Source organism: Tiliqua scincoides, chromosome 13 (assembly GCF_035046505.1).
Source record: "Tiliqua scincoides isolate rTilSci1 chromosome 13, rTilSci1.hap2, whole genome shotgun sequence".
Taxonomy (NCBI): domain Eukaryota; kingdom Metazoa; phylum Chordata; class Lepidosauria; order Squamata; family Scincidae; genus Tiliqua; species Tiliqua scincoides.
Window position 1 is genome coordinate 12,486,929 of NC_089833.1, and position 14,537 is coordinate 12,501,465.

General features: G+C 49.7%; 1 protein-coding gene across 2 annotated transcripts in view; it reads right to left on the bottom strand.

Moving 5' to 3' along the window:
- Nucleotides 1–696: 696 nt before the first annotated feature.
- The window catches only part of CLEC16A (C-type lectin domain containing 16A), an 82,237-nt gene continuing 68,396 nt past the window's right edge, over nucleotides 697–14,537 (bottom strand). The window contains exons 23-24 of one of the 2 annotated variants that reach the window (XM_066640520.1): nucleotides 8,360–8,482; nucleotides 697–1,827 (exon numbers count right to left, since the gene is read on the bottom strand). In XM_066640520.1, the coding sequence (XP_066496617.1) occupies nucleotides 1,475–1,827; nucleotides 8,360–8,482 (476 nt within the window). In that variant the 3' untranslated portion in view covers nucleotides 697–1,474. The remainder of the gene's footprint in view (nucleotides 1,828–8,359; nucleotides 8,483–14,537) is intronic. The other variant, XM_066640519.1, reaches the window with a different exon arrangement.

Here is a 14,537-nt window from a genome sequence, read left to right on the forward strand (position 1 = left end):
ACAGCTCCACTGAAGCAAAGGCGCATTGGGCAACAGCTACGACTCCCCATCACTGATGAACGGCTGTGTGCGTGTACACATGGGTGATGTTTCCAGTGAACTGTGCAAGAGGGACCAATCTCTGAACACTTCTGATCTCACTCAAACCTTCATTGACACAGCCTGGAGGACACTGCTTGATTCCAGCTTCCAGCACTGGACAGACAAACAGACTTACCTTTCCTCTGTGCTTCGTCTTCCCATTCATTCCCCCCCCCCGTTATATTGGCCTGTCATTCAGAGAGTTGACCCTAAAGAGTACTTCAAATCCTTGATGTTAATAGCACCGAAAACAAAACAGAAAGTCCTGTCCGGTCCACCTGTCTGGAAATTTCAAGTTTCAGCAATGTCCCTCAGGATTTTGGACACTCTTTCTGTAATCCTTTGCTACTCTCGATGCAATGCCTTTAGGGAACTCCACCACCCCAGTATAGTTTAAGCTTCACACCTCCGCAAGCCTCTGGCATTTAGTGAGCATGCAGAAACTTCCATTGGCTTTGTGGGTAGTCCTGTTTTGGCTACATTTCTATCAGGACTGAGGTGGGGACTCCAAAAATAGAGATAAATATATAACAATCAAACCTTTTTGGGCATGGTACACACCCACCCACCCACAGAATTGACCAGCCAACCACAAAATAAGAGAGCGTCAGTATGCTAAAATATTTTACATTCTTCCGAAAGCCTTTACACAAAGCTCTGCCAAAAGATTCCCCACGTGATCCTCTGAAGAAGCCCTTTAGGGTTAACACCGCAGATCTGAATTTCATTCCCTCCCTTGCAAATCCCCACCCACCACAGATGTGCACACAACTTTTTTTTTTTAAAGTTAAAACTATTACGCACACAGAATACACAGGCAGGTTGAATAGTCAAGTTTACAGTGCTATGAATACAAGCGGCCAGCTTGGCTGGGATTTCCGCAAGTCGCTCATGCCTACCAAGGAAACGAAATAAACAAAGGGAATGAGGCTGGCAGATGAGAAAGGAGATTTGTCCCAAACAGACCCCCCCCCCCACCGCTCCCCAAACTCTTGAGGTTCTTGGGGAGTACTCCTGAGTACAGAAAATGGATGATGCTCACCAAGGGTCCGGGTGCATTTTTGTTGCTCCACTGCAGTCGTGGCTTTTGCCAATAAGGAGGTTCGTACAAGTGGGACCGAACTAGTGGCTTAAACAAGGAACTCAACGGAAACCTCCTAGTTCCTTCCGAAGTGCCTGACGTGACCAGTCCCTTAAATTATCCCCCTGCCCCATCAATACCAGTGTGCAATGCCAGTTTGAGTTCAAGAGAGGTCTCTCCCCTTAAAAAAAGCAAAAGTGTGGTGTTTATTGTTCGAGAGACAGCGACAGGGTTGTGGGATGCTAAAGGACAGCACGTGGCGGCCTCGCTGCTCCAGCAACGGACTGAGGAAAGCGTCTGCCTGAGCCTCTGTCACTGCTCATCAGAGCCCGGCACGTGAGCAGAAGGGCCTTCTTCTGTGGCCGTGCCAACGTCCGACTCCAAAGCCGGCGGCTGACTGCAGCCCACGGCAAGGATGCTGTCCGGGTCGACTGGCGGGACCAGCGTCAGCGACTCCAAGCTCAGCGTGTCCGTGCTGTCGTTGGAGAGGAGGGAGATGGTGGGCTGCTGGGCGGGAATCAGGCTGGGAGACAAGTTTGCTGTTTCCGTTTCGGCGCACCTGGCAAGGCTTCTTCCGGCTTTCAAGGGAGAGACAGAGGAGTCGTCCACCGCTGACAAGTGACTGCAGGACAAGGTCTGAGGCTGCTCAACTGCTGCCGTGTCATCTGTTTAAGGCAACGGAGGAAAACAAACACACTCAGTTACACCTGCCTGTGCGGGTGCCGGAACAGGCACTGCTTCTGCTGCCAAAGGGCGTACAAGTTCAAGGGCTCCCAGAGCTGGGACCTCCAACCTGGGATCATCTGGGGTCAGAGCTCACACCCAGCTACCCACCTATGAAACGGACACCAGGACGACAGGGGAAAGCACAAACATGACACAGACTATCAAGCACTGTGGTGGATGTCACGGAAAGCGCCACGGAGAGGGATCCGGCTGCACAGTGAACAAAAGGCCGGAATGCCTTGAACCAGGATGGAAACAATGGCGCATGCAGCTGGGATGGCTGGGGAAGCTGGACTGAGCCAAGGGAGGCAGCCTGAGGAGCTCTGACCAGGCTGGGCGAGGAGTGGGGTAGAGCACGAAGGAGGCCTTGCGCATGGAGAGGCCAATCTCCTAAGCGGCAGTTCCATGGCATGAGTGCGTGATCTTGTTTTGCTGGGGCAGTCCTGTGAACAGGCCATGGCTCTACAGGAAAGTGTAGGCATCCCTTACATGTGCAGGATGTATAATTCAGGCTCCAGCATATCTGGCTAAGGAGGATCTGGGGTAGCTGGAAAGCATTTTTCTGCCTGAAATCCCCCACAATGGTCTGACAGCTGGGCAGATTCAGTGCACGGCCACTTGCGTCTAGATCAGGGATGGACAAACTTTCACCTTCCTTGCTTGCCTTGCCTTCTGTATGGTGGTGATTTCTCCTTTGCTTCCCCCCACCCTCTGGATTCCCCTACTGACAGTCTTGCCTCTTCCTCCCTTTTCCTTTTCTTCCAAGGGTGTCCTAAAGTTCAACCTCCTTGCTTTTCCTCTTAGCCTTCTTTCGACACACACAAAAAAACCTCTCTTAAAACAAACCCAAATGCAACAGCAGAAAAATTTTCCTGGCTACTGAGAAGGCCTTGCTGAAGGTGTCACTTCTGAGGTCACCACCTTGCAAGATGGTCAACTCGGGTTCCTAGACTGTTTCAGGCAACCCGGGCCCCGTGGAATGACCTCTCGCAAGAGGTGCCCGAATCCAAGATCCTGGTGCAACCTTCCTTTTCAGGTGGGCTGAACGGTTCGTGAAGTTATATATGCTCCTCTGGCCTGTTTTTCAGTTCTGTTCTATCACCCTCTTTCTGGCCAAAGAGCGGCTAATCCATTTCCAAATTAACAAAAAACTAGACCACTTTCCCATTCTCTTGGTCAATAAAAGGTCTGTCTATTGACAGGTTTTACGCAGGACCCCTCCCTGCACATCCTCACCTTCCTTTCTGGCCTCCTGCATCAATACTTAGATGCTGTTCCCAGAGGACATCCTGGTAGAGGGGTGGGAACTCTGTGTGAGCAGACTGGAGCTGCTGGTTCTGAGTCCAGGCACTCAGCTTTCCAAGCTCAACAACACCTCCCCATGCTCTAGGCACTTCTGAATACATGACCCCTGAACTCCAAGCGGGAGATGGCAGGGAGATAAGGCAGCAGGCTATCTGCTTCCCAGGATAGGGAGCTAAATTTGAAGGGTCTCAATTAGCCTGTGCTTTTGTTGCAGTGGACATCTTTCCTAAGAGGTGCTATTTCGAGTAGCACCTGACTTCAGGATGCCACACACGTGTGAGACTGCAGCCTCCCAGCTTATGAGATACATGAAAGGTGGAGGCATTTCGGTCCAAGGAGGCAAGACTACCCTTTTCAATGCATGCAGCACGGGCTCATTGACCACCCCTTTCTGTGCTTGGCTGCCTGCCTACGAATGAGCCTGGCACCTCTGTTATGGGTTGCAGAAAGCCCCTGCCACGTGTCCCCGGGCACTGCAATCAACCACTAAGATGGCACCAAGGGGGAAACTTGGGGGTTGCAGGAGATCCTGCTGCATTAGTTCCCTGGCAAAGCAGACAGGAGCCAACATTATTCAGACAGTCCTACAGCAGGCCCAACATGGCTGACCTGACAACCTGGCCTACAGGGTGCCCACTAGGGCAGCGGTCCTCTTTTCTGCCTCCCCTTCCCCACTTTTCCCCTCTACACATAAAGCCTCAAGGGAAAGCATCTCCAGAAGCACTTCAGATCTTTTGCAATGACGATCCTATGTTGTTGACACCCAGCTCGCAAACCACAGCCAGGTGCAAAATATTGACTGGGGTGGGGGGAGCACTCATGGTGGACATGTCCATATAATTAAGGTCACCTCCCAGCACTTCCACAGCAGCGGAATTTTGTCTCCAGTAGTCCTTCCCAGCCCCAAATCCACTCTGAGCATGTGCCCCCCCCCCCCCACAGCTTTCTGGATGTTAGTAGGCTAACTTAGGATAAGGTGGGGAAATCTGGGAGTTGGAAAGCCTTGCCGATCTACTGCTAATCACCCAGGAGTTCTGGACTTCTCTCACCTGCCTAGCTCTGCTACAATGAGCAGGAGGAATGAACCATCTGAAGGCACAGGTGGCAATGCGGAGAGTGGATACAATGGGAGTTGCTTTCTCTTTACCGCTCTGAATTTGGACTGGAGCTTTCAGTGGAATTTCAGCGAGTCCTACAAAATCAGAAAGTAACACGAAGCTCCAAAAGGCAAAGCAAAAAAGGAGGAGAAGCTGGAGAACGGCATTAAGCAAAGCGAAACAAATGAGAGAGTTTGGGGAAGAGGGGAAGAAAGATGAGAGACACAACTGGTTACTTTCCCAAATGAAGCTTGATCTTTCTCAAGAAGAGGCCCCGAAGCTGATGCACATTTTTTTTTTATTTTCAGGGAAATACGTAAACTACAGCTAGGCCTGGCGGCTCAAGCCACAGGTCTTTCAGAAGAAAAAGAGCTTCAGAGGAAACTGCGACTTCCCCCCCTTCCTCCTGGGTGAGGTGAGAACGGATGTGCCGTGCGGGAGAGGTGGCCCCGAGGAAGGAGTCCTTTATTCTGCTTAAGAGACCAATAATGAAAAAGTACAGGAGGAAGCAATGCCGGGCTGCAGCGAAGCCGCTGCCGTTACTCAGAAAAATACCCGCGTTTCCGTGAACTTAAAAGGCAAACGCCGGCTAGCAAGTTCAGCCTGCGCCGGTGAAGCAGTCAGGATGCTCAACAGGAAAGACACAAGAGTACAAAAGGTTGAAAAGAAGTTCTGGGTACTCCTCACCTCTGACTTGGGGCTTTTGTACAGTCTGGATGAAAGAAGGCGCTACAAAATTTTCAGCGGCGCGTTTAACATGAAAACCACAGTTTGGTAACACCTTTGCTAAGATGAACCAAAATGACAACACTGTTGTGAGCTGCCTGTTTTTGACTTCTATGAAACTCTTTTATCGGCCTGGACATTAAGCAGAACCAAAAGGGAAGGAAGAGCCTGCCCAAGTGCATGTCATTTGTATGGACAGTTGGGTCATAAGAACATAAGAACAGCCCCACTGGATCAGGCCATAGGCCCATCTAGTCCAGCTTCCTGTATCTCACAGCAGCCCACCAAATGCCCCAGGGAGCACACCAGATAACAAGAGACCTGCAAGGCTTCCTGGGAATTGTAGTTAAGAACATAAGAACAGCCCCACTGGATCAGGCCATAGGCCCATCTAGTCCAGCTTCCTGTATCTCACAGCGGCCCACCAAATGCCCCAGGGAGCACACCAGATAACAAGAGACCTCATCCTGGTGCCCTCCCTTGCATCTAGCATACTGACATAACCCATTTCTAAAATCAGGAGGTTGCGCATACACATCATGGCTTGTAACCCGTAATGAATTTTTCCTCCAGAAACTTGTCCAATCCCCTTTTAAAGGCATCCAGGCTAGATGCCATCACCACATCCTGTGGCAAGGAGTTCCACAGACCGACCACACACTGAGTAAAGAAATATTTTCTTTTGTCTGTTACATAAGAACAGCCCCACTGGATCAGGCCATAGGCCCATCTAGTCCAGCTTCCTGTATCTCACAGGTCCTGATATGGACAGTGCCCACCTGCGTATTTTGGATATTCTCCTAAGAGAACCCTACATTTTTTTTTTTTTCTGAATACAGGTTGAGCCAGGATCAATCCCCGGAAGGTTTTCTTTGCCCTAAGGTTTTGAGAGCCGCTTACAATCAGAGCAGCAGAGCCTTTGCTCAATGAACCAAGGGTCTGGCACACTCAGTTCTAAGGTGGCTTTAGGTGCTGGAGAAGGGAGGGCGGAACTGAAACCTACGCAAACCCCAGCACAAAGGTGGCCCACAGCGACTTGTGTATCCTTACGAAAGTGAACGTACGCTGTTAACTATGGCGGCCGCTTTCTGCCAGGGTAATCGCCTGCCCAGCCTAGCAACCCATCTCCGAGAGTGGTTCCGCATCAATGCTCTGAGCACAGAGCTGCAATGCAATCTTCCCTGCCTCTGGCAGCAATTCATGGCTGTGTCAGGATGAATCTTCAAGGCGGGACCACCCACACCACACAGACTACCCCAGCTGTAACCTGGTGATATCTCTCGGAGGTGCGTGTTGGGAGCTGCCGGAGGGAGAGCTACCAGGCTCTACACACTGTTGCCCCTTACGGCAAGATGGCGTAGGTTGGTATATCTCCCCTAGGTGGGAGAGGATTCCCGTCTCTCTAACTGGACTACCCACCTGTTTCCTGCAACATGGAGAGCTACATAAGCTTCCTGTTCAAACTGGGACTTGGCCTGGGCAACGAGAATCTTCCTAGCTCTGGTTGGGACTCGAGGCTCCAAGCTTTCATCCGAAGGTTGCCTATGACTTCACTCTGAAACCCAAAATGCTCTGCTGTATTACAGAAGAGCCAGGAGCACACCTCTAAGATTGCGTTGAGGGTCCACAGATGCTATGGGATGAAAATTAAAGCAGCTGCCTGAAAACCAGGCAGGACTACATCTCAATTTGTGCAGGAGCCAAGGTGCCAGCGAGCACACGCTGCCTTGAGCTGCACCCGATACAGCTACTTACAGCCAAGACAGGTCTCCATTTGCAACAGGTTCTTCTTTTGTGCTCCTGAAATTTCTAGACCCAGGCTAGATCTCCCCTGTGCAGTCAGGCAGCCAGCAGAGACACTCACTTAGGAGCACACTCTCTAGAGCACTTTTCCGTAAAGACTGCAAGGATTAAACGACTGATCAATGGTATTGACGAAAGCTTTCATTGTAAATTAAATATTTGCCCTTCAAACTGTCGTAGTCGATAAGAAGCAAAAGGAGCCCGGGCAAAGGACGGGGGATGGTCTTTCCATGGTGCAAGCTGTACACACAAGCAGACTTTTTCTATCCTGCAGCACTGTTGAGCAAAGGAAGTCTGAAGAGTATTCAGCCACAGATGAAACTGGAGGAACAAGGACATGAGGAGAGGGAACCCAAGATGTAGGAAGGCCTGAGAGGTCTGGCAGGAGCTACGCATAGATGAGCACAGCCCATGCCATTCACCCATCAAGAATGCACGCTGGAAATTTCCTAGAAGCATACCCTTTTGAGAATATGAGCTGGGGAAAACAAAGTCTGGCTGGTTACCGTAAGACGCAGGTCTAAGAAAAACCCAGCAATTTGTCTGTATGCTTTCTATGCAGAAGACTGGAAATAATGGCCCTCCTAAAAGACCTGCCTTCTGTTGGGTGGACTTGGGATATATTCTTTAAAAAGCAAACACCTAAACTGCCCTCCCCACTGACAAGGCTTGGACCAAGCTGGGCCGCTTTTGTACACAGCAGCAACTGTAGAAGAGGTCGGTTTGTAAAGGATTTAGCAGAATGGAAAGTGCTCTGAATCCGTGCGGGGACTAGCGGCAGAAAGGACTGCTCAGCTCCCGTGGGGTAAGATGCAGTCTGGGTTCAGCTGGGAGAGAAGGAGGGATCAGAGAAAACAGAGAAAGGCAAGAAATTAATCATGAACTTAAAAAAAAAAAAAAGCAAGCACTGCAATTCAATCACACTGCAAACTTCTAACAACAAGAATAGCAAAAATAAAACCTGCACAGTGCTGGAAAAAGGAAATACAGGCTTTGAAAATGGAAACAAAAATGGCTTATGCGGCAAAAATCACGGGACTGAAGTCTTAAAACTGGGCTCTGTTCTTTCACAATGGCGCAGCTGATTGAAGCAGGAAAGGAGGCATTTCTTTGGCTGCCTCCTTGACCTTGCAACGTCAGCTCTTACAAGTCACTGGGTCCTTTCTGTCTCCTGCTACCCAAGTGCCAAAGGTCTGGATCCTGGCTGCTGGCTGAACCTCACCACCGCTTCAGAAGCCGAAGAAACCCGGGGCTCCTTTTTGGAAGGCCCGCAAAATATTTTTAACAAGAGGCCAAAGAGAACGAGGGGAAAGTCACAGGACGAAGCCAGCCTGACGTATCCAAGGCAGTGACCTCAGGCAGAGCCTGGAAAGGTGCAAGGTGATGGATGAGACACGCTATGCTGGTCAACAGTGCTTGGCTGTTTCTGCTTGCACGGAGGAGGACCCCAGCAATGCTCAGTGCTGTTTCTTGGAGGTGGTGCGAGGAGGAGGAGGAGGAAGAGAAGCACAAACACACACACACACGTGGAGAAACCTGCCTGGAGGGGTTTTGCAATGGCTGTAGCTGCTGTCGATGCTGTTTGCAGGCCTAAACCCAGTGTCCACCATGACTGTCAGCCTCCGAGAGACTAAACACCCGCCGCCGTCCTTTCCTGCCAGGCCTTACTAGAGGGAAACACAGCAATAGATCACATGAAGCCTTAAACAACTGGGAATTGGGGGGGAGGGGAGAAGGAGAAAGTTAAAGGGAGGTTAGGGATGGAAAGGAAACAGGAAGAACATGTTAAGAGTCACAACCACCAACAGAGACAAGTTCATTACGGCTGGCATCCCGTAGGCTTGCTCTCTTTGTAAGCCTCGAATGGTAATGGAGAGGATCTCCGCTGCTGAGTGCAAACCCCCCCCTTTTGAGAACGGCATGTGTGCTGGTGGACAGGGCCAGATTGCCAGATATGCACGAGCGACACCAGCTGAGCGGCAAATGACAAAGCGACACGGAAGACACGTGGGGGGGGAGGGTTGCGAGTCCGTTTGACAACCCCACTTAAAAATGAAGCAAGAGCAATCGTTTACAGATTTCTGGTTGGTTAGCAATATTCTGCCCCACTTAATGGTCATAAATTGTGCAGGCTCCGTCTCCCCAGAGCGGGTGATCAATTATAACGTGGAAGAAATCTGCCCTTCTAAGACGGGGAGCCTAAAATACTGCACTTGGATAACAGTCAAAACTCAGCACAGCGGTTTTTGTTGTTTTTTTTTAAAGCGGATCCAGGGGGAACCAATAAACGGGGAGGGAGAGGAGAGTGAGGGATGGATGGACAGACGGGCAGACATCACAGACTTCAGAACATACACCGGTTTTTAGAAAAAAAAGGCTTGCGGTGGAATGAAGAGCACTGTGCAACTCTTTTTCAACAGAACCCCTAGCGCACCAGTCATGTATTTATTCAGCCACGGAGGGAAGGTTCTTCTCTACAGAAGCTCAGGGTTTGGATCCAAAAGTCCGTGCAACTAGTTCCATATGCAGCATGGATTCCAGCCAGCAGCTTCGACAGCAACCCGTTCCCATCCCTTCTCTCCCTCTTGCACCCGCAACCGGTCCACACTGCAATGTTACTTTTGAAACGGGGGGACGGGGGGGTTTGACTCTGGGAAGCCCAGACTGGCTCTTTGGATCCCTGCCCAGAACCTGGAGATTCAGAAATGGACAAACGGTGACAATGTTGGCCTTGCTCCAGGATGTGGATGTGGGTTTAGGGAACCCCTACGCATGAGAGAATGGTCTGTGCTGAACAGGTACAACGAATGAACTGGTGAGAGGTTTAAAGCAGAGAAGCAATAGGTAATGGGAGGGGGAGTGCTCACTCCGGGCCACTCTTCCTTACTTCCATTAAGGGTCTTCCATTTCTGGTCTCCAAGACCCAGCCCATTCTTCTAGACCAGCTATTTTCAACCTTTCTCATCACATGGCACACTGCTAAAACTGTCAAGGCACACCATCAGTTTTGGGGCAACCGGTAAGGCACACCTCGCTGCCGGTGGGATCTCACACGCCCCTATTAATAAATGTGCCTCTCCCAAAACGTCCGTGGTGAACCTGTGTACCATTTGCGGCACACCAATGTGCCGTGGCACGCTGGTTGAAAGCAGCTGCTCTAGATGATTCATAATTTAATCTAATCCTGCGTTAATTAGAATTAATCAGGTCATCAGAGAAGGCCTTTTTACAAGTGCCGCCGCCTAAGGAGGTACGTGGGGCGGCGGCAAGAAACAGGGCCTTCTCAGTAGTGGCACCAACGCTATGGAACTCCCTTCCCCTTGACTTGAGAATGGCTCCCTCTCTTGAGACTTTTCGGCAAGGCCTGAAGACCCTGCTGTTTAAACAAGCCTTCTGACTGCATGGCCTTTTTAACATCTTTTATACATCTTTTAGTTGCTTTTTTACAGGCCTGATTCCTCTATGAACTGCTGTTTTACGCTCTTTTTTATTCTGACTTTTATCTGACTACTGTTTTTATGGTTTCTGTTAATGCGTTTTTAATATGTTTTTATCTGTTTGTTAAATGATGTTTTAATCTGTTTTTAATATGTTGTAAGCCGCCCTGGGTCCCTTTAGGGAGAAGGGCGGGATAGAAATAAAGTTTATTATTATTAATATTATTATTTATTATTAATTATACAAATATGTGTTTAATTCTGAAATGGCCTCATTTCCCAGATCCTTTTTAAAATTTCGGCATTACATTGACGACCTTCCAGTTCTCTGGCACAGATACAGAAAGGCTGCGTTATCTGGAAGAAGAAATTTCCCATCTGAGAACACATCAAGAACTCTTGGGCATATGCCACTGGACCCTTGACTCTACTGGTAGGGCGCGAAGCTGGTCACTTTCTGGCACTGGAGGCACCTTCTCTACTTTGTGGGATACATTCTCGCCGAGCTCCCATTATTGCGATTTAAACAAAATCCATTAATTGAACCAGGAAAGTTGTGACCTGCACAGCTCTTACAGCCCGATACCTGTGCTTGAACAGGCAGACCAGCTGCCCTGCCCCGTATCCAGCGCGGGGTTGGGGCTGGTTTTGGCTCAGCCTGGGGCAAGGGGAATTGGTTCCCCTGACCCTGAGTAATACTGCAGCAGCCCCAATGGGGCTACTTGGATCTGTGCCACCCAAAATGGTGGAGCAGATCGGAGGAGCCCGGAGCTGCACCGGGTCACCTGGGAGTGGGGTTAGGATCTGGTCCAAGTACTGGAACCTGGCCTCACCCCCCCCACTCTCCCCAGCTCACCCATGGGCCCACCTGCTGCTTGCCACCCTGCCCAATCCTAGAAGCCACAAGATATCATTGCCCGATTCCACAGACAACACCTGGTATTCCAGACCTGCTGCTGCAAGGCACAAGATCATAGAATACTCAAATTGGAAGGGATCTTGGAGGTCATCAAGCCCAACCCTAGTTCACCTGCCTGTAAAGGTGACTGTTATTTACTTGTGCACAGCTTTGAGAACCACTGTGGCTGAAGAGTGGCAGATAAATGCTGTCCAACCTGCATTCATGAAGATAAGCATAATGTTGGGTGTTCGGATGAACCTTGCAGTTTTTTTTTTTGACTAATGCGCAAGATTTCAGCAATTCTAAACATGACACAGGATGAGGTGGCAGATCTCCAGAGTGCCCCAATTCTGTCTGCACGCTAGTGGTGCGCAGGGAGGGCACCGTGCTGAGCACTCACTCAGGATGCCTTTAGAATGACAACACATCTGCTCGGTTCACTCCGGGCTCTGCTTATTTCAGGGATTGCGCAAAGCTCTTGGCCGGTGTCACAAACTACACAGAAGTTTTCTCTGCCTTGAAAAGTGCCTCGCATTTAGCAGAGTCATAGTTGCTTCCATGCACGAGGCAGGGCGGGAAGGGGGTGGGGTGTGTGACATTGCCTAACCCACCAATGGAGCAACGGCATGAATTTAGCAACCTGCTACTACTACTACTACTACCAGAGGACAAAGAGGACACGATGGCAATTCCCAGGTTACTAATTGCCATGCTGGGGAAAGAAGTTCAGGTAATGCACTTTAATCCCAATGGAAGCTGCAGAAAAAAAAACAACCCTAAAGTTTGCAGCCAGCGGCACCCATATGTTCAAGGGACTTTCCACACTTCCAAGACATCGGCGGCTTCCCCTTTCAGGCTGCCCATTAACAGCCCTCTAAAACCAAGGCAAAGGTTGTCACAGTGCAATGGGGGGGGAGACGGACACAATCTGAGATTGGACGTGCTTGCTGACAGCCGATGACCCAGAACCCACATCAGCTGGAAGACACAACCTGGGGGAGAAGCCAGGCAGACATGCCCCTCTGGAGGGAGAACCTCCCTCCTCCCATCCCAAAGCAGCAGCCAAAACAGCTCAAGCTGAGTATAACAGGGAAAAACAACTAAACAGAAACAGGAGGGGATACCAGAGAGTCAAAAGAGTTGGCAATTATTCGTGCAATTCAAAACTACTAACACAAAACAAGCTTTTTAAAGGAGGCTTTTCAAGCAGAGCCACAGGTGTCCTTTTACAAGCAACCTGGGTGATCAGAACCACCCCAGATGGAGTCCACCTTTACCTGGGTTTAATATGGGCTTACAGAAAACAATGCAGGGACCTTGAAGCACTGGGCGAGTGGAAGGCTTCCCTGATGGACTGTTGGCCAATTCCCAAGAAACACGCTCAGTGCCTGCTAGGACTAAGTGTTCTTCCTTAGACTGACCCAGCAAAGCATTTTGCGGGTCTGTAGAGAAGAGGGAAGCCTCAGGTTTGGACTCCATGCGCTTGTTAGAACAGGCCATACTTCAGGGCGGAGGTAGCGGGACTGAGTTTGAGGCATCTTTCCCTGGAAACCTCCTGCAAACCAGAAACTAGCTCAGTGGGGAATTGGCTGGATATGAATCTGACTCTCAGACACACAACTTATTTACAGGGAGTTACTTGTACTCAGACGAGCACTACTGGAGCTCTGGGTCTGCAGCCTGAAACAGCAGAAGGCTTGTTGGTTCCTCCAGATTCCTACCACTTTATTCAACTGCACATGTAGGCCCCAGTTGTCTTTGAAGATGGCCTAGGTGGGTGTGTAAGACTGGCCAGCTGAACTCCTCTCCATACTTTGCCGTTTAGTACCCAGGTTTAATTTTCCTGCCTCTAAGACACACACTGTGTCTAACCCACTTCTAAAAAATGTGGACTAAACTGCTAACTTGACAGACAGCTGTCAGTAATTTGAAAGGTCAATATCACGCAAGTAAAGCAGCAGCTACCTCTGTCCATCTCAGGCCTTCACTAACTGAAGATGCAATCTATACATGCTTGCTTGGGACCAAGTCCCATTGATTTCAATGGGATTTCCTTCTGAGCAGGCATGCACAGGATCATGCAGTGAAGTTCACCTGGGTGCAACATGCTGCAATGCCCTAGCTTGACTGTACCACTTCAGCACACAAGTGTCCAACTGCCCCATTGTAGCCTGGAGTGGTGCAGTCTAACAGGAACCAAGACATTGGGGTGAGGGGGACAGCGAAGGAAAGAGAGAGAGAGAGGGGAAAACCAAAGAATCTGGGTCTGATGCCAAAACAAACTGGTTTTTCCATGGAAACTTTTATGGAAGTTTTTACAGCAATTAACCTGCCAGTTTAATATGATAAAACATACTTGCAGAAAGACTGGCCAGCATTTGGTTTCCCAAAGGGTGCCATTTCTGCAGGGCTTATGACAATCATGAAACATACTCATGCCGTGTCAAGGTCACTCTGACACCGACGAGGTGGGTGTGCGAGGCCTCCTGCAAATGGACCCTGATGGGCGTTTCTTAGAGCTAGTGACTTTCAGGTGAGACACAATGTCTGCAAGGTTGGTGGAGACGCATGGATGGAGGAGGGGGGAACCGTCATTTTTACAACAGGGTTTGCTAGTACAATGCTAAGATTACTTAATGCTTACACAGTGCTTTCTGTGATGCAGTTCTTATAATAAGCAACATTATCCCTATATTGCAGATGGAAAAGACTGAGGCCTAGAGGGAATCGCTTGCCTGAAGCCCCACCTACTCCATGACAGAGGCAAGGTAAGAATCAGGGAAGTTCTGATTTGCTACTCCGTCTTGTAGCTGCTACTACAGACAGATGGCTTGAGGAATGGAAGACCTAAACACAGTTTGCATCTTCAGAGGGCTGTTTCCAGTGTTTCAGCAGCCTGGAGAACCACGCAGGGCAAGCACGTGGTGGGTGCCAAGAACCATTTTGACCTGTTGTTTTAGTGCTGCTGCTGCAAGTCTTAAATCTCAGTGAGGGTTCAACCCTGAAACCTATTTGTGGGTCCAGGGAACACATGAAATAACCAGCAGAGTGCATCTGAGAACATGGCACATAAACCCAGCCAGCCCCTGCATATCCAGGGCTGCAGAGATAATATTCTAGGTTGGACTGAGCCCTGGCGTGTAAAGAAGTTTAAGTATCACCACAATACAGGGATTTGCAGTGAGCTGGTTGACCTTGAGATGCTCTTTAGTCTCTCCGTCCAGAGCAGAGTTGTCACTGCCAGCACTAAAGAACTGCCCTGCGCAATCCCTCCAGCCACATGCTTGGAATGAACTGCAGGAATGAAGCCACAGTGAAGGAAGATGACCCACATTTCAAGTCAACTCCTCCCAATTCTGCATGAAAACAATGAGCCCTCG